General features: G+C 45.0%; 1 protein-coding gene across 1 annotated transcript in view; it reads left to right on the top strand.

The window, feature by feature from the left end:
* LOC143940548 (high choriolytic enzyme 1-like) overlaps positions 1–21904 on the top strand; it is a 51786-nt gene that overhangs the window by 25836 nt on the left and 4046 nt on the right. Inside the window, exons 8-12 of the mRNA XM_077462037.1 lie at positions 1045–1172; positions 3557–3672; positions 11348–11558; positions 13599–13717; positions 19554–19776. Coding sequence (XP_077318163.1) covers positions 1045–1172; positions 3557–3672; positions 11348–11558; positions 13599–13717; positions 19554–19776 — 797 coding nt within the window. The remainder of the gene's footprint in view (positions 1–1044; positions 1173–3556; positions 3673–11347; positions 11559–13598; positions 13718–19553; positions 19777–21904) is intronic.

Raw genomic sequence — 21904 nt, 5'->3', positions numbered from 1 at the left:
CATATGTCCCACTAAAATCACATGTCCCAATGATTATCTGCACACATATGTACGTGATCACCTGCACACATATGTACATGATCATTTGCGTACATATGTCCGTAATCACACAAACCAATTATTATACACTTAACGGAATTTTTTTTACCAAAAACATGTAGCAGAATACATTTTGGCTTAAATTTATGACAAAATTTGATTTTATTGGATTTCTTTTCAAATAGAAAAAAGAAAATATTGTTTTTTTTCCAAATTTCCGCTTTTTTTGCGCTTATATCGCAAAAAAAAAAAAACGGAGTCGTGAATAAATAACACCAAAATAAAGCTCTATTTGTGCGAACAAAATGATAACAATTTCATTTGGGTACAGTGTAGCATGACCGCGCAATTGTCACTGAAAGCGCTAGAGCGCTGAAAGCTGAAAATTGGGCTGGGAAGGAAGGGGGTGAAAGTGCCCTGTATTGTAGTGGTTAAAGTAACGCTAAGCCCTTGTACACACGGTCGGAGAATCTGTCGGAATGTGTCCTATCGGACCGTGTCGTCAGATAATCCGACTGTGTGTGGTATGCATCGGACTGATTCCGTCCGAATCTCCGTCGGACCCAAGAATGACCTGGTTGTGAAGGGGGGTAAACCTGCTGGAGCTAAAGTGGTTAAAAAACAGCTCATGTGTGCAGATCTGAGGTTGTGAGGTTGAGAGTGGAAGGGGTTAGCTGAAGTGGCAGGTAAGTGGTGTAGAATTTTTAGTGATTCCTCAAGAGAAATTCAGTGGTGTGACTCGAAGTTCCACTCGCTTCCTTTTATGTCTCTGGGACAGGAATTAAAGGGTTGATCTACCCAATGGGGACAAAAGCAACAGACAAAAGTTTTACCCTTCTTCACACTATCCAACCCTACAGTAGAAGGTTTAGCTGGAGGTCTACAGGAAAGGTTGGCTTTCCTAGAGCAAATAATGTTTTAATTTGGTTGGAATGTAAAATGACTAAATTCACTGCATGTGTTGTAAAAGGATCACCTTATCTGACTCTGTTTTTTTTAATGTAGATATGCCTTCAGCAATGCTCCGGGGAAGGCAACCATTGTCCCAAAGCCTGATCCCAGTGTTCCTATAGGGCAGAGGTATGGACTGAGTGGCCTGGACCTTCAGAAGATCAATCGTCTTTATCAGTGTGGTGAGAGCCAGCAATAATAAAATATCAACAATCAATATCATCAAACTGCAAGTTTTCCTCCTTATCTGACCATCATGTGGCCCTGCACATGTTTTAGGTGGCAATAATAGGACACAAATTGTAATTATTCGCATATACTTTTAATGGGAGATTAATTACCTTTTAAAAGTTTTCGTCGCCCTGTTTCCAATTACACATACTAGGTGAGGTTGAAAAAAGACACAAGTCCATCAAGTCCAACCTATGTGTGTGATTATATGTCAGTATTACATTGTATATCCCTGTATGTTGTGGTCGTTCAGGTGATTATTTAATAGATTTTTGAAACTATCGATGCTCCCCTACTGAGACCACCGCCTGTGGAAGGGAATTCCACATCCTTGGCACTCTTATAGTAAAGAACCCTCTACGCAGTTTAAGGTGAAACCTCTTTTCTTCTAATTTTAATGAGTGGCCACGAGTCTTGTGCGAAAAAGTTTTATCCCTATTGTGGGGTCATCAGTACATACGGGTTTTAAAAATTGAAATCATATCCCCTCTCAAGTGTCTCTTCTCCAGAGAGAATAAGTTCAGTGCTCGCAACCTTTCCTCATAACTAATATCCTCCAGACCCTTTATTAGCTTTGTTGCCCTTCTCTCCATTTCCAGTACATCCTTCCTGAGGACTGGTGCCCAAAAATGGACAGCATACTCCAGGTGCTGTGGACCGCCCAGTAGATATACTGCGGCAGGGCAGGTGCTCTGTGCCAGATCACATAGTCTAGGTGCTGTCCCTGCCCACCTGTTAGGCTATATAAGGAGGACATGGAGGCCTGGTCAAATGGGGGGGGGGGGGGGGGGAAGGGATATCTGCCCCAGGAGCAGGCATTGATCTGTGTAGGGGGGCACACTGGGAGCTTCTGCCATTCCATTCTCCTGTGCTTCACTGATGGGAAGACTGCAGTGTCACTCCTGTCAGAAGGAGCAGGGTCTTTGATAGCTTCTGAATGGAGCACTCTGTTCTTTTCTCCCTGCAATACCACTGAAAACATACAGTATTGTACCTCCCATGTCAGCATGGCACCGCTGGGGAGTGAGGCTAGACTGCCATTCTTGCTGTCTCTTCTTATTATGTGACATACAACATGACCCAACATGGGAAAAAGGAAAAGCTGCCTTCATTCCAGGTGGGCGCCATGCTGTGAAGGAAGACTGAACAGTGAGTACACAGGGGGTGGGGGGAACAACTCAACCCTAGAATTGCCCTCTTCTCTTTAGAACTTAGGGCTTGTAGTTCTCCTCCCGAGTATATACAGTGGAGAGTGGAGGGGCCTGGGCGTGTATCATTTTCACTCTTCAGTGTACAAGTGAGTCACTCTGCTTGTACACTGTTACTGATACATGCTCGGGTCAGAGGCTCCTCCCCTCTCCACTGTATACATTTGGGAGGAGAACTACGAGCCCCAGTGAGATCCTGCGGTCCACGAGCACCATAGCGCTGCCGATCGCCCCCACCCACCTTCCCCAAGAGATGTGCTGGGGGTTGGAGGTGGAAAGCGGAGACTAGCCAGGTACAGGAAAACCTCTGGGGGGGGGGGGGGGGGGGGGGGCAGCTGTCTGGGGACACTGATGTAAGGGAAGCTCTCTGGAAACCCCCGATGTAAGGGGGGGCTCTCTGGGGACCCTGATGTAAGGGCGGATCCGCACTCAGATATGTAACGATTTATATATATATATATATATATATATATATATATATACTGTTATATATATATATATATATATATATATATATATATATATATATATATATATATATATATACATACACACACACACACATGTATATTATATACAGGTGTATGACCTTCTTTATTTCACTGTTATGGGCACTAGCCCGAGATCTTTTGTAGACCTAACAATGGCCCTGGTGGGGGCCCTTCATGGTTTCTTGCACCGGGGCCCTGAAGATTCTAGTTACGCCTCTGCCTGGTGTGTGAATGAAGTAAAGAGGAAAAAGGTGCTGCTGGATTGGGCTACAACACATCGATCTTGTGGTTGGCCCTACATGGATAAAGCACAGATTCACTTTAAAATGGACCTGTACTTATGGGGCATAATAAACAAACGTCACTCTCATATTGTCTTCACTGTGCCTTCACTGCGCCCCAGGAGACACAAGCCGTTCTATTCAAGTGTCAGCTTTGCAAAAAACTACTTTTGCAATGCAGTGCCAGTGAATCTCTACTCGTCATTGGACAATCAACACTGATTGTTCTACTGTCAGGCTAATCTGTAATTTCAGCTGGTTTTCAGAGAAAGATAATGATGTGTTTAGTGGATGGATGAGGTCAAGCCTTCTTTATAAAATAACAAAATGTTTTCTATCTCTGTCTGATTTACAGATGTCTGCAGTTCTCTCCTCTTTGATCCGTCTGGATCTCTGCATTCAGGATATGCACAGTCGGCCAATCAGAACAGATCACAATGCGTGTGGCTCATTCGGATCCCTACAAACAAGGTATTTTTCACACTTGTTATAAGCTACTGTTAGAAACTTGGTGGAAATTTCAATTTTTTTGTATATTCTCAACAGCTTCAGAATCAAACAGTGGGGCAGTGGCGGCCCCTTCATTAGGGGCACCTGGGCGCCGCCCCCTCTATCCATAGCCGCCTATATGAATAGATTCATTCATATCCTCGGCCACCGTGGCCACCCCCTATTAATGCGTCTGGCCCCATTCAGGGCACTGGGAGCATGAATTACAGCGACGGGGAGGGGGGGGGGGTTCTGAAGCTCCTGATTAGAGCCAGAGGCTCTAATAGGCTTCAAAATAGGGTGGGGTCAGGTCACAGAGCCAATGTAAGTAACTCAGTTAAAATAAACAGAGTTACTTAACACCGTTACTTTAGAGGGTAACGAGTAATCTAACTGATTACTCTTCCCCTCATGGTAACGCCATTCCCATTACTTGGGCGGCGTTACCGCAATTACATCTACCACCCGGGACCAGGTAGATGGGACTAGCGAGGGAAGTGAATGCCACCGCCGCCTCCATCGGCGAGATTGACACCTTTGCGAGCCCCGTCACCTGGTATGGATTTAAAGGGGTACCCCTACGCTGAAAAAACGGCGTGGGGGGCCCCTCAAAGTCCATAGCAGACCCTTACCAGAGCACGCAGCGCAGCCGGTCAGGAAAGGGGGTGTGGCCCCCCCACCCCAAAGCACCTTGTCCCCATGTTGATGAGGACAAGGGCCTCTTCCCGACAACCCTGGCCGTTGGTTGTCAGGGTCTGCGGGCAGGGGGCTTATCAGAATCCGGTAGCCCCCTTTAATAAGGGGGCCCCCAGATTCCGGCCCCCTACCCTATGTACCCCTACCCATTCACCTGGGAGAAAAAGTGTTAATAAAAAAAACACAATACAGGTTTTTAAAGTAATTTATTAATCAGCTCCGGGGGTCTTCTTCCGACGTCGGGGGTCTTTTTCCGACTTCTCCGCTCTGTTCGGCCTCTGCTGCCGCTCTCCGGCGTCTTCTTCTGGGCTTCTCCGCTATCTTCTTGCAGCTCTTTTACTAGTGGAGGAGCCCAGTCTCCCCCGTCCTTCTTCCCTCTTCTCTCTTCTTCCGATGTTGACACGACGCTGTCTCCCACTGTAATGCTGTGTGAGTGCTGCGCGATCACTTATAAAGGAATGGTGCGTGGTCACCGGGTGATGCCACATGGTGGCCCCGCCCCGTATGACGTCACAGTCCCAGCATGCCTCAGGATCTGACATCATATGGGGCGGGGCCACCGTGTGACATCTCAGGTGACCACCCCCCATTCTTATATAAGTGATCGCGCAGCGTTCACACGGCATTACAGTGGGAGAGAGCGTCGTGTCAACATCGGAAGAAGAGAGAAGAGGGAAGAAGGAAGAAGGACGGAGGAGACCTCCTCCGCTAGTAAAAGAGCTGCAAGAAGGTAGTGGAGGAGCCCAGAAGAAGATGCCGGAGAGCGGGAGAAGAGCCCCCTGACGTTGGAAGAAGACCCCCGGAGCTGATTAATAAATTACTTTAAAAACCTGTGCTGTGTTTTTTTTTTATTAACACTTTTTCCCTAGGTGAATGGGGTGGGGGGGCCGGATTATTAAAGGGGGCTCCCGGATTCTGATAAGCCCCCCGCTCGCAGACCCAACAACCAACGGCCAGGGTTGTCGGGAAGAGGCCCTTGTCCCCATCAACATGGGGACAAGGTGCTTTGGGGTGGGGGAGCTGCAGGGCCCCCTTCCCCAAAGCACAACCCCATGTTGAGGGCACTTGGCCTGGTACGGCTCAGTAGGGGGTTTCTTTCCTGACCGGCCGAGCTATGTGCTCGGATAAGGGTCTGCTATGGACTTTGGGGGGACCCCCACGCCTTTTTTTGGGGTAGGGGTTCCCCTTTAAATCCATACCAGGCAACGGGGCTTGCGAGGTGTCAATCTCGCCGATGGAGGTGGTGGCATTCACTTCCTTCGCTAGTCCCGTCTATAGAATATTTTTTAAAAAGTCACAGTTACTTTGCTGAGTAACTAATTACTTTTCCAATGTAGTAACCGACTTACTAACGCAATTACTTTTTTGGAGAAGTAATTTGTAACTTAACTAATTACTTTTTAAGTAAGATGACCAAAAGTGGTTACAACAGCAAATTAATATTCGCTATTGAAGCACTGATCCTCAATCCGGCCAATCAGAAGCAGGTCTGAGACCCATTTTCTGATTGGCCGAAAAGGAAAGAGTCCCAATTGGCCACCGAGGAGGAGGGAGGAGACGGAAGCCACTGGAGAGTAGGGGAAGTTTACAAATTTTGCTGAATAATTGGGAATCAATGGGGAAGGCAAAATACGTTTTTTGTTTTTAAGGGAGCAGTGGGCTATAAATGGCTCCTGAATGTTATAAAAGCTCTTTTCACCCATCCTGGATCTTACATTGTGCCAAAACAACGCCTCATTATCATTTTATGTTTTGTTTCACACAAAAAGTTAAACAAAAGTGACAGTACACAATTAACAACATGGATCTGAGATTGAATCGCAAAACCACAAGTTCAGATAGAAATGTATTCCAGTGTAAAATCTAATAGAGCCAACACGTTTCAAGGGCCCCTTCCTCTTTATCAGGGCTACAAAATGTACAATAAAAGAATATACAGTGTATATATATATATATATATATTATACACACACACACACACACACACATGTAGATATTTGTATATTACACACACGTGTCTACACACGTAGATATATGTATATTTGTATCTTGTTCTTTTGTTGTACTTTTGTGCATCTGAGAGGGGCAATATCTGACCGCTAAGGCCTCTTGCACACTGCAGCTTTTGCGTATGCACACAGGTGCGTAAACAAGCGCTGTGTATTTGTCAGTAAAAAAAAAATAATAATCAACAAATCTGCTTTTTTGGTCAGTAATTTACACATCATGCGCACAACTAATATGCACAAATGTCCATTTATATATTGTGCAAAACGAGAATGCGAGAATGCGGTTTCGCGCATTTGTGTGTAAATGCGGGAGTGCGAGTGAAAATGTGCATAAATTCGCACAAATACATACAAAAAAAAGCCTGAAAAAGAAGATGCTCAAACAGGAGTATCATATGCAAGACGCCTAAAACACAATGGATCTATTTGATTAAATTATTAGCTGGACTATGAACAAGTGGAATTAAATTAGAAATATTGTTTTCTTGTTGGTAACATGTTTTAATACATACAAAGTGGAGAATACAAACCCATGAAAGAAAAAAATATATATCTTATCTTAAATTATCTTATTTTATCGTAAATTATACAGATGCAAACTACCAAACTCAGACTTCCCATGGAAGTAATACTCTACAATTTACTCTAAAATCGTTCCTGTTCACCAGAGTGTTTCTCACAGTTAGAAAAAAATGTAGTTAAATATTCAGTTCAGGTTATAAACAAAGATATAGGTTGAATTCAGATTTTTTTGTGTTATACTTTTACATAGAGGTACAAAAATCCCATCTGAACTAATGTTAATGATTTCCTGGGTTTTTCAGTATGTAACATTCACTACCCTCTACTACCATCTAATGGTAAAAGGTTGAATTGCACTGTTGTAGTTTACTTATATATCATACACTTAATGGTATAGAACAGTTTGGAAACCCTGATGTTTATGATTAAATATAAAACTAACATACCAATAAGGTGCAGAAAAATTGTGGAAGAGATAAGAAAATGATAGAAGAAGAAAGAAAAGTATGATTTGTATTTCAATACTAGTTCAATGGCATTCCCCTCCCATTATGTATTCATATTCCTATATTTTTCTCGCCTTAATTGTTTACTGCTGCTCCACAAATGCAGGACTCAATTTTGAGAGCCACATTTCAGTCTGATTTCGGGGGCAGCTTGAAAGACATCTGTGTGGGTTTATGCACAGATGTCTATTAAAATTGCCCCCCCGAAGTCGCCAAAATTAGTGCAGGAACTACTACCGCAAAGTCGGCGTCGCACAGATTGGGACACTCCTATTGCTGGCATTAGGCTATGATTTGACATGTGATTTGACTTGCCAAATTGTGCCAATGTGAACAGGGGCTCAAACCTAGAACCTGATTGGTTACTATGCACAGCTGCACAAGATTCTGTGTGCGCCAGTTTTAGTAAATCCCCCCCCCCCCCCCACATCTTCTAAATAAAGGGAAAAAATAGAAGATCTTTCTAACCACTTCAGCCCCAGAAGGATTTACCCCCTTCCAGTCCATAGCACTTTTTGCAATTAGACACTGCGTCGCTTTAACTGACAATTGCCGTGTGATGTTGTATCCAAACAAAATTGGCATCCTTTTTTCCCCCACAAATAGAGCTTTCTTTTGGTGGTATTTTATCGCCTCTGCGGTTTTTAATTTTTGCGCTATAAACAAAAAAAGAGCGACAATTTCGAAAAAAACACATTATTTTTTTACTTTTTGCTATAATAAATATCCCCCAGAAATATATATAAAAAAATTTTTTTTCCTCAGTTTAGGCTGATATGTATTCTTCTACATATTTTTTGGGGAAAAAAATCGCAATAAGCATTTATTGATTGGTTTGCGCAAAAGTTATAGCGTCTACAAAAATGGGGATAGATTTATGGCATTTTTAATAATAATTTTTTTTGTACTAGTAATGGCGGTGATCTGCGATTTTGTGACTGTGACATGGCGGGCACATCGAACAATTTTGACACATTTTTGGGACCATTGGCATTAATGCAGCGATCAATGCTATAAAATTGCATTGATTCCTGTAAAAATGTCACTGGCAGTGAAGGGGTTAACCACTAGGGGGCGGGGAGGGGTTAAGTGTGACCTGGGGCGTGTTTCTAACTGTCTGGGGGATGGGCTAGCAGTGACACGACACTGATCGCTGCTCCGATGACAGGGAGCAGGCGATCAGTGTCCTGTCACTAGGCAGAATGGGGAGATGCTGTGTTTACATCAGCATCTCCCCGTTCTTCAGCTCCGTGACACGATCGCGGGTATATGGTCATGGAGCTCGCGGCAGGCGCGCCGAACGTATGTTACTTTGCCCAGCCGTGCCATTCTGCCGACGTATATATACAGCGGTTAGCGAAATTTTACCTAACCAGCTAGATGAGGGAAGTTGATGGCAATTTCACCAAACTGGTGTCATTATTGGTGCTCTAAAGAGCACTGCAGTAGCTGCCTTTTGACTTCCTTTTGTTAATTGAAACTCCTTATGCAACCCCTGAGCAGAGCCTGGGGGTATTCAGCTATTAGGCTGGCCATACATTATACAATTTTCCTTTAGATTTACCAAAATCATATAATATGAAGTCAAATATAAACATTTTCAGTTGGTATACAAACAGGTAAGCCCTTGCACTATATAGTTGAAGTTAAATCTAAGGCCGCGTACACACGGGCGGACTGTCCGTCCAACTAAGTCCGTCAGACAATCCAACAGACAGTCCGTCCTACTTTTGAATGAATGGACTTGACCACACACGATGAACAGACAGTCCGCTGAAAGCTTGCGCGATGACGTGTACAGCACGTACGACGGGACTAGAAATACGACTTCCAATACACTGCAATGCAACCTTCGGCCATGTAAATCCTTTCTGAGTATGCGCCATACTTAGTCCGTCCAACTTGCCTACTCACGAGCGGACTGTCCGCTGAAACCAAGTTTGGACGGACAAAACCAAGTTTGGACGGACAATATTACGGAAATTCCGAAAGACTTAGTCCGCCAGACTGTCCGCTGAAAAAGTCCGCTGAAGCCCACACACGAGCGGATTGTCCGCTGAAACACGTTTCAGCGGACCAAGTCCGTCAGACAGTCCGCCCGTGTGTACGCGGCCTAAGTGAAATTGAATGAGAAAATTGTATAATGTATGGCCAGCCTTAAGCCTCCTACACACGATCAGATTTTTGGACGAACTGTCGTCCTTTTTTTTTTTTTTTGCATGCTAGTCTATGTCGAAAGTCAAGAGGTTACTCACAAAAAACAAAAAATGTATAGCCTGCACATCCAGCTTTTGTTTGCCGAAAAAGTGAAATCGGCTGTCAAAAGCACCGTACTAACGATCTTAAAATTGTCAGACAGCTCGTCGTACAAATTTTTTCATCCGATTTTCGAATCGTGTGTACGAGCCTTTAGACTCTCTAAATAGGTTCATGCCAAAATGCAGTACGGAAAAAGGCACATTCCGTTCACATCCCCGCACTATGTTCGCAGCACATTGCCTTTGTGATCCTTTGAAGGTGCCAATACATTGTTAATGGCACCCCAACTGCAAATAAAAAATGCAGAGCATTTGTGGCCACCAGAACGCACGGTAACGCAGTACCATGCAATTTTTTTCTGCCATATTTTTTTTAAAGTAGTGTACTTTTAGTGTAAGCAGGTGCAAATCAGCCCATTCAAATTAATTGGCTGAAAATGGCACTGCAGGGGAACTCACTGGAATCGCTCAGGTCTAAAGCCACTGGGATTAAAAAGATACTATAGGCTACAATTTTTTTTTTTTTTTTATAAAAAAGAAGTAATACTTACTGGTTCTTTGCAACAATATTGCACACAAGGGCTCTTTCCTCCTCTCCTGGCTGTCCTTGGCACAGTCAGCTTCTCCCTTTTTATGCTGGCACCTGTAGCATGCCTTGGGACGGGCTCCTGAGCCCGTGTTTCGTCAGATTAGGCAAACCCGTCAGATTTTGCAACGGAAGTGACGTTCCGGCGCTGCCACTTTGCTACACCCCGCACTCATCCATAGTAAGGATACAGTGAGAAGGCGGCAAGCGGACATCTTGTTACACCCACCGGACTCATGCATTTCACACTTATTTTTAACAGTAAACTCAGCTTATATAGTGGCGGGCACGAGCACGTGGAGTTGCAAACACGCCTGAGCTCATCCTTACTCCCCATGGAACCTAAGGTGTTAAAGAGGAAGTAAACCCTGATCGGTTTACTTCCTCTTTCATTTCCTGCAAAGGTAAAGCATAATGTTCGCATAGTAGTCCATTATGTGTCACTTACCTGACACAGGAGCCAGCGAAGTCACTGCTGTCCCCTGTAGTCCAGCGCATCTATCTTCTCAGGGGGTCTCGCCGCTCCGCCGCTGTCATTTGGCGAAGCCGCGATGACGTCACTCCCGTGCATGCGCACGGGAGCCGCCACTCGCGGCATATCGCCGTTGACCGCGGCGCGCTCAGTGCGCCTGCGCACCGCTGTCTATGGCGCCTGTCTTTCGGCAAATATCTCCTAAGCCATGTAGGTTTAGGAGATATTTCTTGGACCTACAGGTAAGCCTTAATCTAGGCTTACCTGTAGGTCAGGGTGTGTTGTATGGGTTTACAACCACTTTAATCCTCTGCATTGTGTAGAAAGGCTGTAAGATCCTGTATGCACAGATCCTCGCCTTCTTCCAATGACACCATAACAGGTCCGGATAAGACAGAGTTACTGGAGTCAGGCTGCACATGCTCAGTTTGATGTGTATTGCTAGAGTTTTTTTTTTTTTTTTCCTTGGGAGAGTGCATGTGATCAGCACAGGGCCAATCAGCACTGTCCAGAGGGTCAGGGGTTCTGCATCCTTATAAGACAGCCAGTGCAGTATGAGAACTCTTCCTGCAACCTACTTATTTTCTGATGAAGGTTTTCCTATGTAGGTGTTCCTGCAGTTTCAAAGCTTCGATCCCTCTCCCGGCTGCATCTCAGACTCTGTGAAGGTGTATGATGGGGCCGGCAAGATGTCTCCTCTACTAATAAACACTACCTGTGGGATGAAGAAGCTCCCTCCCGTTGTGTCCTCAGGAAACCTGATGTTTGTGGAATTTTTAAGTGGCGGAGCTTCAACTTTTACAGCTTCCTATCAGACAGGTAAAGTTTCAGAGCGTTTCATTATATGGAGGGTGTAACTTATGTATTACTCTACTATTAACAGTTAAAGGAGACAAATCCATTGGATTCTGTTTGTAGCTTCAGTGGTTTAAGATACTGCCGTGGAACAAGCATGTAGTAAATGAAGTCAAGACCCCTTGATCTGTATACTTGTCCAAGGCCAGGGGTGAATATGTGACAGATAGAAAACTCTTTCAGAAGGAGGTCAATGTACATATGTCTCTTACTATATAATACCCCAGCTAATTGAAAATATACACCTTGGTAGCTATTTCTAGTTTTTCTAGTTTTGTGACCCCCCTTCCCCCTTTTGCTGCAGGTTATGATTAGTGGTTGATTTTTGCTTTGAAATTCCGTAAAACGTTTTTTTTTTCTCCCTTTGTAAAAATGCTGCTCCCTGCCCCCACACTGCAGTGCTCTGTACTGGCAGAGCTGAGTAACCGACAAACCCCTCACCACACCTCCTCATAGACTTGTAGAAATGGTGTGCAGGCAGGTGCAGCCTATTTTTTCCACTGCAGGTGGCGCTCGTCTGCAGTGGCAATGGAGATGGGGGGGTGAAAGCCGAGAGGAACCTAGTCCCTCCATGGTTACCTCCATCACAAGGAGGCAGCTATCGAGTTGGATGCTGGCACCCCATGTGACTCTGGCGGCCAACCCTGGCTCCTGGGTTTGGTGCACATTTTGCAAGTGGCTTGTGTAGGGACAGGCCACCCGTCTGAAAGGGACAGTACTTAGAGCCAGGGAAAGGTTACAGAGGAGTAGGGAGAGAGCAGGGAACACGTTACTCCTATGGAAAGCCTCCTCTTTGGGTACTGACCGGCCAGGCCGCATCCTGCTCATTGTGTCAGATGCTGTTGGCATCTTCAGGTCTCTTGTCTGCTGTCCCAGCACTGTTGCACCTTATAAGTGTTCCTGGCGGGGGTTTCCTCACTGCCGGGCCTGTTGTGTACTGCTGAACTTCTGTTACAATATATTCCTTGTACTGCAGTGGGACTCTGTGTTTTCTGCCCACCACTCTCGTCCGCAGCGGCAATGCAGATGGGAAGGAAGTGAAGAGAAACCTAGTTCCTCTATGGTTTCCTTGGTCACAAGGAGGCAGGTATCCGATTGGATGCTCACACCCCATGTGACTCTGGTGGCCATCTTGGGCTAGGAAGAGTCTATTTTAAACCCTGGTTTCCGGGTTTAGCATGCATTTTGCAATTGGCTAGTGTAGGAACAGGTCCCCATTTGACAGAGACAGTACTTAGAGCAGGGGTCTCAAACTGGCGGCCCTCCAGCTGTTGCAAAACTACCATCATGCTTCTGCCTATGGGAGTCATGTTTGTAACTGCTAGCCTTTCAATGCCTCAGGGGACTTGTAGTTTAGCAACAGCTGGAGGGCCGCCTGTTTGAGACCCCTGACTTAGAGCCAGAGAAAGGTTACAGAGGAGTAGGGAAAGTGCAGGGACCATGCCAATCCTCTGGAAAGCCTCCTCTTTGGGTACAGACCAGCCCGGCCTCATTCCGCTCTGCGTGGCATCTTTGGGTCTCCAGTCTACTGTCCCAGCACCTTGTAAGTGTTTCCAGACAGGTTACCTCACTGCCAGGCCTGTTGCGTACAGCTAAACTTCTGGTACTGCACTTGGACTCTGTGTTTCCTGCCCACGGCATCACGCTGCACCTACCAACAGGTGTGCCAGACTATAGAGGGGGTCTGCCATTGAGTGCCGATTACTGAGCCCACTGTAAATAAATACAGAGCTGCATTAAAATGTGTCTTTTATATTTGCCTGAAGTTCAAATTTAAAAAAAAAAATGGGGGCGCTGGCAAAAAAACTTTTTGAAGATACATTTTACCTCTGTGCAAGAAATGCATATTATTTTTGAAAAATATAGCCACCGACATTCACATTTATTTACAAGTTCTCAAAGCTGCATAAACTGATGATTATTTAAATGAAGTTGATCTCACTCGTATACACATCAATCCATCTGTACCTGTTTATGATGCTGCGTCTTTATCTATTGTTTTAGTGGCATGTGGTGGAATGCAGACGAAAGTGCATGGAGTTGTGACCTCTCCGGGGTACCCCACCAAGTACCTACCTTCCACAGATTGTGTATGGTCTATTGTGGCACCGTCTGGGCATAGAGTAAGTCTGATCAAAAAGAATTAAGAAAAACTGCAATTAAAAAATGTTTCAAGCAGTTATCATAGCTACAGTACATCCTTCTAATAAAGTCATTGTTTTTTGTGCTTAGCTAGTCTTCATTCGTTACATTCGTATACCAATATTTTACAATTCATTCCAGTATTTCCACTAGTGTCCTAATAGTTCCACTAGTGTTATAATAGTGTTCAATTGATCCCATTAGTTCCATTATAGTTCCATTATATATATGTATTTTTTATTATTTCCAATGGATTTTATGATTATTTTCTTTTGTTACAAAAAAAAAAGCTGTTCTGGGCCAGTATGACTCAAAAATATACTTTTTAAAGTGTGCTCCGTGTAGAATGGATTTGTCTGGATTTTCATAGACGAGTCAATACTTTTAATATAAATTGGACCAGCATCGAATTTCAGATTCTTTCCTTTTTACTCATATACAGTGAGGGAAAAAAGTATTTGATCCCCTGCTGATTTTGTACCTTTGCCCACTAATAAAAAATATGATCAGTCTATAATTTTAATGGTAGGTTTATTTTAACAGTGAGAGACGGATCAACAAAAAAATCAAGAAAAACGCATTTCAAAAAAGTTTTAAATTGATTTGCATTTTAATGAACGAAATAAGTATTTGACCCCTTCGCAAAACGTGACTTGGTACTTGGTGGCAAAACCCTTGTTGGCAATCACAGAGGTCAGACATTTCTTGTAGTTGGCCACCAGGATTGCACACATCTCAGGAGGGATTTGGTCCCACTCCTCTTTGCAGATTCTCTCCAAGTCATTAGGGTTTCAAGGCTGATGTTTGGTAACTCAAACCTTCATCTCCCTCCACATATTTTCTATGGGATTAAGGTCTGGAGACTGGCTGGGCCACTCCAGGACCTTAATGTGCTTCTTTTTGAGCCACTCCTTTGTTGCCTTGGCCATGTGTTTTAGGTCATTGTCATGCTTGAATACCCGTCCATGACTCTTTTTCAATGCCCTGGAAGGAGGTACTCACCCAAGATTTGATGATACATGGCCCTATCCATTTTCCCTTTGATGCAGTGAAGTTGTCCTGTCCCCTGAGCAGAAAAACACCCCCAAAGCATAATGTTTCCATCTCCGTGTTTGAAGGGGAGGCATTTTGTGTTCTTGGGGTCATAGACAGCATTCCTCTTCCTCCAAACTTGGTGAGTTGAACTTGATTTTGGTCTCATCTGACTACAACACTTTCACCCAGTTCTCCTCTGAATCATTCAGATTTTCATTAGCGAAATTCAGACGGGCCTGTACATGTGCTTTCTTGAGCAGGGGGACCTTGCTGGCGCTGCAGGATTTCTGTCCTTCACAACGTAGTGTGTTTTCTTGGTGACTATGGTCCCAGATGCCTTGGGATCAATGACGATTCTCCCATGTGGTTCTGGGCTAATTCCTCAGGGTTCTCATGAACGCTGAAACGCCACATGGTGAGATCTTGCATGGAGCCCCAGACTGATGGAGTGCTCCTAATCTCAGGTCATTACCAGTATAGAAGACAACTAGGAGCCAGAAATCTTGCTGATTAATAAGGGATAAAATACTTATTTCAGCCCTGGTTCACACTGGTGCGTTTTGACATGTGATTTGACATGTCAGATTGGCAGCAATTGCTGGCAATGGCACCTTCTAATCGGTGTGACGCTGCATTTGTGGCACCGCACTGATTTTACAAAGTAGTTTCTGTACTACTTTTTGCGATTTTGGGGTGACATTTCCATTGATATCTGTGCATAAACCCGCACAGATGTCTGTGAAATTGCCGCTGAAATCAGGACTAGCATGCAGGAGTGAAAGTGTGCGAGTTCATCTCACCTTTTTTGTTGTTGTTCTGTTTCTCGCTGTTAAAATAAAGCTACCATTAAAATGATGGTAGGTTTTCTGTTTCCTGCTGTGATCTAATTTTAGCATTAAAAGATTATGGACTCTTGGATGTTTGTTTGGCGCTCCCATTAGACATTACATTTGTGGATTCTCAACCTCTTTTAGGTGTGCCCCTGTTTTGTTTGGCGCTATTGTGCCCAGTGATAATTTGACTGTCCCTCCAAACATTTGTATCCAGGTGTCAGGGTGCTATTCAGAATAAAAACGAGCATATGCTGAAAAGGAGGCAGTAGAATAAAAACGTGCAAGTGCTGAGGAAAAGACCTGGCATAATTACCAATACTTTACATGGTCATGCTTGTTTGCATATAAATGCACACATGCGCACGAACACTTGCTGCCAGAACTGGCGCCAAACTCCCTATATAAGGTCAGTGGCTGCACTTACCAGTACTCCATTCTCCTGTGTTTCTTGTATTCTTTGGATTACCTGTTATCAACCCGGCTTGCCTCTGGACTTTGCTACCTGATCCTTGCTTTTGCCCCTGGCATGCTCTAAGGACTCTGTTTCTCTTGCTCTACAGTGCATGACCCTGGCTTGCTCCTGACTACCCTTCTGCATACTCCCTGGCTTGCCTTCCTGTGCATGACTTTGGCTCCCATCCTGACTACGCCTTGTCAGTCCATTCTTGCCACCCTGTTCCTGCTTATTCCTCGGGTGCCACCTTGTCGTAGGTCGCTGCCTTGGTTCTGCTACACACCTGGGGCTATGGAGGTCCTGCCCTGATAGACCAGTTGTCAGCTTTCCAGTTCCGCTGTGCTGCAAGCGGCTTTCAGCAGATCTACATAAATGGCTCCTGTGCCTCTGTGAACCTAGTATTGCCTGTTCTTACCTTCAGGAGTGCTTGGCACTTAGCTGCAAGGGAAGCCCTCTCGTCAATTCAGCCTCAGGCCAGGTACATGACACTAAGCCTCATTTTCACCTATGTTTCAACTATGGCTCTGGCATCCCTAAAGGGCCACACATATTATTTAGTATGCATAAGGTTATAGTACAGGGGTGTCAAGCTAAATTTCACTGAGGGCCACATCAGCATTATGGTTGCCCTCAAAGGGCCAGTTGTATCCGTAAGATTAGATGTCTAGAGCATCCCACCCCACCTTACTTTAGATGACAATATCCACCCACCATGAGAAGTCAAGAGCCTCTCACCCTCCCTTACATCACAGTCTACCCTCCTTACCTTGTGCTGCTGCCAGTAAGAAACTGGGGCGGACCTTGCAAGCAGAAAGTGCAGAGTCTGGAGAAGGACCAGAGGAGGGCCAGAGTCAGTTGCTGAGTTTAGGAGAGGCAGAGATGAGGGGATGCTGTGGCTGCACAGAGAAGCAAAGGATCTGGCGGAGGAGTTCTGTCCTCTCTGCTGCTGTCTACTGGGCAAAGGTGGGACAGAGATGAAGGGGGGTGCCACAGCTGCATAAGAGGTGTGAGGGCCACATGAAATGGCTTGGTGGACCACATTTCACTCACGGCCTTGTGTTTGATACATGTTATAGAATAATGTCAGAGTATCTTCTATCGAGATGCAGTATGTCAGAAGTCTCTGAACAGTGGCGGAACTACCGCCATAGCGACCCATGCAGGCGCTATGGGGCCCGCAGCCGAGTGGGGCCCGCAAGTGGCATACTAACTGGGGGTGCGGGGTGGTCCGCACTGGGTGGCACACGCTGCGGGGATGTCAGACGGCGTATGAAACAGTGACAACGGGCAGGCTTGGTAGCAGCAGTGGCAATGTGTGCAGGGAGATCCCAGCTCAGGTGGACTGAACCATCAGGCATAAATATAGGGATGTCGGCTGTACTTGACACAATGCTGTGCATTACGTTCTAACAGCCCAGCGAGTACAACTCCCCCCCACCCCCTCCACAGAAATGGAAGAGGCTGCATCGGCTCTGCTCCCTCCCTCCCCTCTGTGTCCATCCAAGCTCCGTGCAGCCCATGTGCTGTGTCTGAAAGGAATGTGGGGGCGGGAGCGTTTACAAAAGTAGCCGACAGCTACAGAAGCTAGTGTGAACATCCTGGGAACATCCAAGTGAGTTTGCAGCACTGTGTCCGGACTCTGCCCTCTCTCTCCCAAATCTTTCTCTCCCCCTCTTTCCTCTGCTGTCCTTCAGCAGAATCTTTCATTAACTCTATTCAAAGCATTTTTTTTTAACCAGCCGATACTAATAGATGGCTACATCAAGTTCCTGTAGCCATGTTTTTCACTAGTGCAATCACAGACATTGCATGTGATTCGCACCACATTGCTGTGCAAATCACATGCAATGTCTGTGCAATGCAAGTTTAGCCATACAAACTGTATGGCTGAAATCGCATTGCATTCTCTCCAAAATGGTGCAGGACCCTTTTTTGGTCTGCACTGGAAACGGATCGCATGGGTGTTCACACCTATGCGATCCCATGCCTGCACCATTTCACAGTTCGCACTGTGATCTGCAAACTGATCTGGGGATGTGAGTAACTTTACATTGACCCCCGTAGCAGCTTGCAAAGGGCAGTGTGAACCTCCAAAAAGCGACATGCAATGCAGGAGTCCGCACTAGAATCGTGCTGATTCCTGCATTGCATATATGTGAACCAGGACTCAAGTTGATTCACACTGATGCACTGGGGTTCAGTTGCAGTGATGGTGTATGCAGATTTTTCCCGCATTTAACTCCATTTCCACTACAGTCCCACAGACTTCGATTAGGTTACACATTTTGACAAAATTTTCTGAAAGCGCACCAAATGTCCTCTATACTGCAACTTTGGTGTGCTTTCAGAAAACACAGTAACATTATACAAACTAATAGAAGTCTGTGGGACTGCAGCTAAAAATGGGGATAAAATGCAGAAATGGTTCACAGGGATGATGGGTGCACCAAGGGGGCAATTACTGGAGCTAATCCCCTGTATGACTCTGATGCAGCTGAAAGGCAGCGGGAAGATGAGAAGAAGAAGCCATCTTTAACCTGCTGCAGAGAGAGCCATACAGGGGATCGGTTCCAGTAATTCCCCCCCCCCCCCCCCCCACTTGCTGATCACCATTCCTGTCTACATCCAATTCCCCCAGCTGCCTGGGCCCCATACAGGAGGAGGACTGGTGGTACCCCCTTATCCATGGCCCTGCTCTCCACAATGCCTGCTAGGGCCTGAGAGCTACACAATAAATAATAAAGGGTACTAATATCATACTTATTATAATATTTAATAATGTTGTTCAGGAAATATTGTTGTACTGTGAAGGAGAAAGCAGAAGATTTGTACTTACTGCCCCGTACACACGATCGGACATTCCGACAACAAAATCTATGGATTTGTTCCGACGGATGTTGGCTCAATCTTGTCTTGCATACACACGGTCACACAAAGTCGTTCGGAAATTGCGAACGTCAAGAACGCGGTGCCGTACAACACGTACAACGAGCCGAGTAAAATTAAGTTCAATAGCCAGTGCGGCTCTTCTGCTTTATTCCGAGCATGTGGATTGGAATTGTGTACACACGATCGGAATTTCCCACAATGGATTTTGTTGTCGGAAAATTTGAGATCCAGGTCTCAAATTTTGTGTGTTGGAAATTCCGATGGAAAATGTTCGATGGAGCCTACACACGGTCGGAACTTCCAACAAAAAGTTCCCATCGGACCGTGTATGGGGCATAACTCCTCTTGGTTGCATCTCACTGTGCTTTCATAGTTTGCAGTCCAGGGGTTGTCAATCAGGGTAACAGACCACCCACACACCCTGCTTATCTCTTTTTGGTGTAGGCAAAGGGTAGAGACATTTTGTAGGTGAGCACCATAGACATAATCTCAGATGAGATAAATAAATATAATTTGATGGTTTATTTATAGTTCAGTTGTGATTGTAATGCTACTACATGAATATTCAAATTTTATAACGGCATTTATTATTTTTATCACTGACAGGTACAGCTGAATTTCATCTCCTTTGTACTGGAGTCCTCCCGTAATTGTGTCTATGATTACTTGTCCATCTCGGACAGCTCTCGATCTGGCACCTCGGTATCGGACAAGTATTGTGGGGCCAAGAATATGCCGCCATTAGTGTCGTCTGGGAACTGGGTGCTGTTGCAGTTCCACTCGGACAAGTCAGTCCAGAGCACTGGGTTCCAGGCAACATATAGCTGGGGTGAGTAGAAGGAGGGGACTTGGAGTCGTGGTTTAAAGTGCACTTATTCTTTAAGGCTACATTCACACTGAAGCGTTGCGGGCGCTAGCGGTAAAGCGGTGCTATATTTAGCTGTGCTTTACCGTTGTTTTAGCGCCGCTATTCGCCCGCTAGTGGGGCAGTTTTAACTTCTCACTGGTTTGCAGGCGCTATTTTTAGCACTTTAGCGCCTGCAAAGCGCCTCAGTGTGAAAGCAGACTAACTGATTCAATACTGGGCACTTTCACCCCCTTCCTGCCTAGGGCCATTTTCAATTGTGTGGCCATGCAACGCTTTACCCAAATTACATTTTTATAATTTTTTGAAACAGCTAGAGCTTTCTTTTGGTGATATTTAATCACCACTGAGTTAAATTTTTTTTGCAAAAAACACCAAAACTTAAAAAAAAAAGTTTTTCTAAGTTTCTGTTATAAAATGTGGTAAATAAGTAATTTTTATCCTTCACTGATGTTCGCTAATGAAGCTGCACTGATGGGCATTGATAGGCTACACTGATGGGAATTGATAGGCTACACTGATGAGACTGCACTGATGGGAATTGATAGGCTACACGGATGAGACTGCACTAATGGGCAATGATGAAGCTGTACTGATGGACAATGATGAGGGTGCACTGATGAGGCGGCACAGATTTGCACTGATGGGTACTGATAGGCAGCACTGATAGGCAGCACTAATGGGCACTGATAGGCGGCACTAATGGGCTCTGATAGGTGGCACAATGTCACTCCAAAGCTACCCCCCCCCCCCCCATGTAAAGAACAAAAAATTACATAAATAATAAAAATGTAAAAAATGAAATTGCACCTGTACAAAAAATAAAGAAAGTTGTAAAAAAAAAGGAATAAAAACAAAAAAAAAAATAGTGCATGCCCTTTAACACGGGCATGCTCTGTAAAGCGCATCTGCCTGCTCAGCATGGGATCTGTCCACTATGCAGAGCAGACACAGACACAGCCTGCGCTCCTCTATGGGGCAGTTGGATGGAAACGGAAAACCTGTCTATTTCCATCTGACTACCATCTGATCCGCCAGACAGATGGGGAAAAAGATCCCCCCCCCATCCGTCTGTTTTTAGCAGACAGGATCAGATCAAATGGCGGCAGGCGGCAATGGACAGGAAGGGGTGGGACAAATTTAGATGGGGTCACTAATGTGAAACAGTGATGGGCAATGATAGAAGGCACTGACTGGCATCACTGCTGGGAACTGTAGGGGCTGCACTGATAATCAGATCTCCCCTGTGAGGAAATGCTGCTGATCGGCTCTCCTCACACTCTGTCAGTGTGAGGATAGGAGAGTCGATAACTGGCATTTCCTTGTTTACATGTGATCATCTGTGATTTGACACAGCTGATCACATAAGTAAATAGCCTCATCATTGGCTCTTTACAGAGATCGGTGATGCGCCATGTTCCAGGGACACGGCGCACAAGCACGGCGAGAGTGAGACGTCATATGACGTCATCCCAGAAGAAGAGAGCCACCTTGCGCCTGTCATTTTCTATATGGCAGACGGGGGGTGGTTAAAGCTCATCTCCAGGCAGATAGGAAAAAAACCCACAAATGAATGCATCTCTCTCTTTTTTAGGAATACATAAACACATCTTTAAATTACATTTAGTGTAAAAACCTGAATTCGACTTGGTATAAGCCTTTTGCAATTCCCTATACAACATAGCTCAGAGAGAGAGAGAAGCAGCACAAAGATCCATTCAGTTGTTCTGCGGTGCTCATGTGCTAACAGAACGACAGAGAGATGAACTCAGATTGTTGCTTCACCTTTGACTGTCCAATAACAGGCAGTGTGTTCTGTCACACTTACATGTAATGTTTCTGCATATGCTGACATCTAGTGGTGGTTTTGGACCACTACAACTCATTTACTATGTCAATTTGGTTTCTTTCTCTGTCCTCCCCTCCTATTTAGTGCTAGTTAGTTCAGCCATAGCTACACTCTCCCCATTTATTTTTATGTTGCCTAGGCCAGTCTTAGTATTTTGCAGAGACAGGGCTTATGATAATCATTGCCTTCTTACATTTCAGAGGACCGTAAAACCATCCTCTGTATTGCAATTAGCTGAAGTAA

Source organism: Lithobates pipiens, unplaced genomic scaffold (genome assembly GCF_037356315.1).
Source record: "Lithobates pipiens isolate NorthernLeopardFrog02 unplaced genomic scaffold, aLitPip1_a1.2 Scaffold_10, whole genome shotgun sequence".
Taxonomy (NCBI): domain Eukaryota; kingdom Metazoa; phylum Chordata; class Amphibia; order Anura; family Ranidae; genus Lithobates; species Lithobates pipiens.
This window is presented reverse-complemented; position numbering and strand designations above follow the sequence as displayed.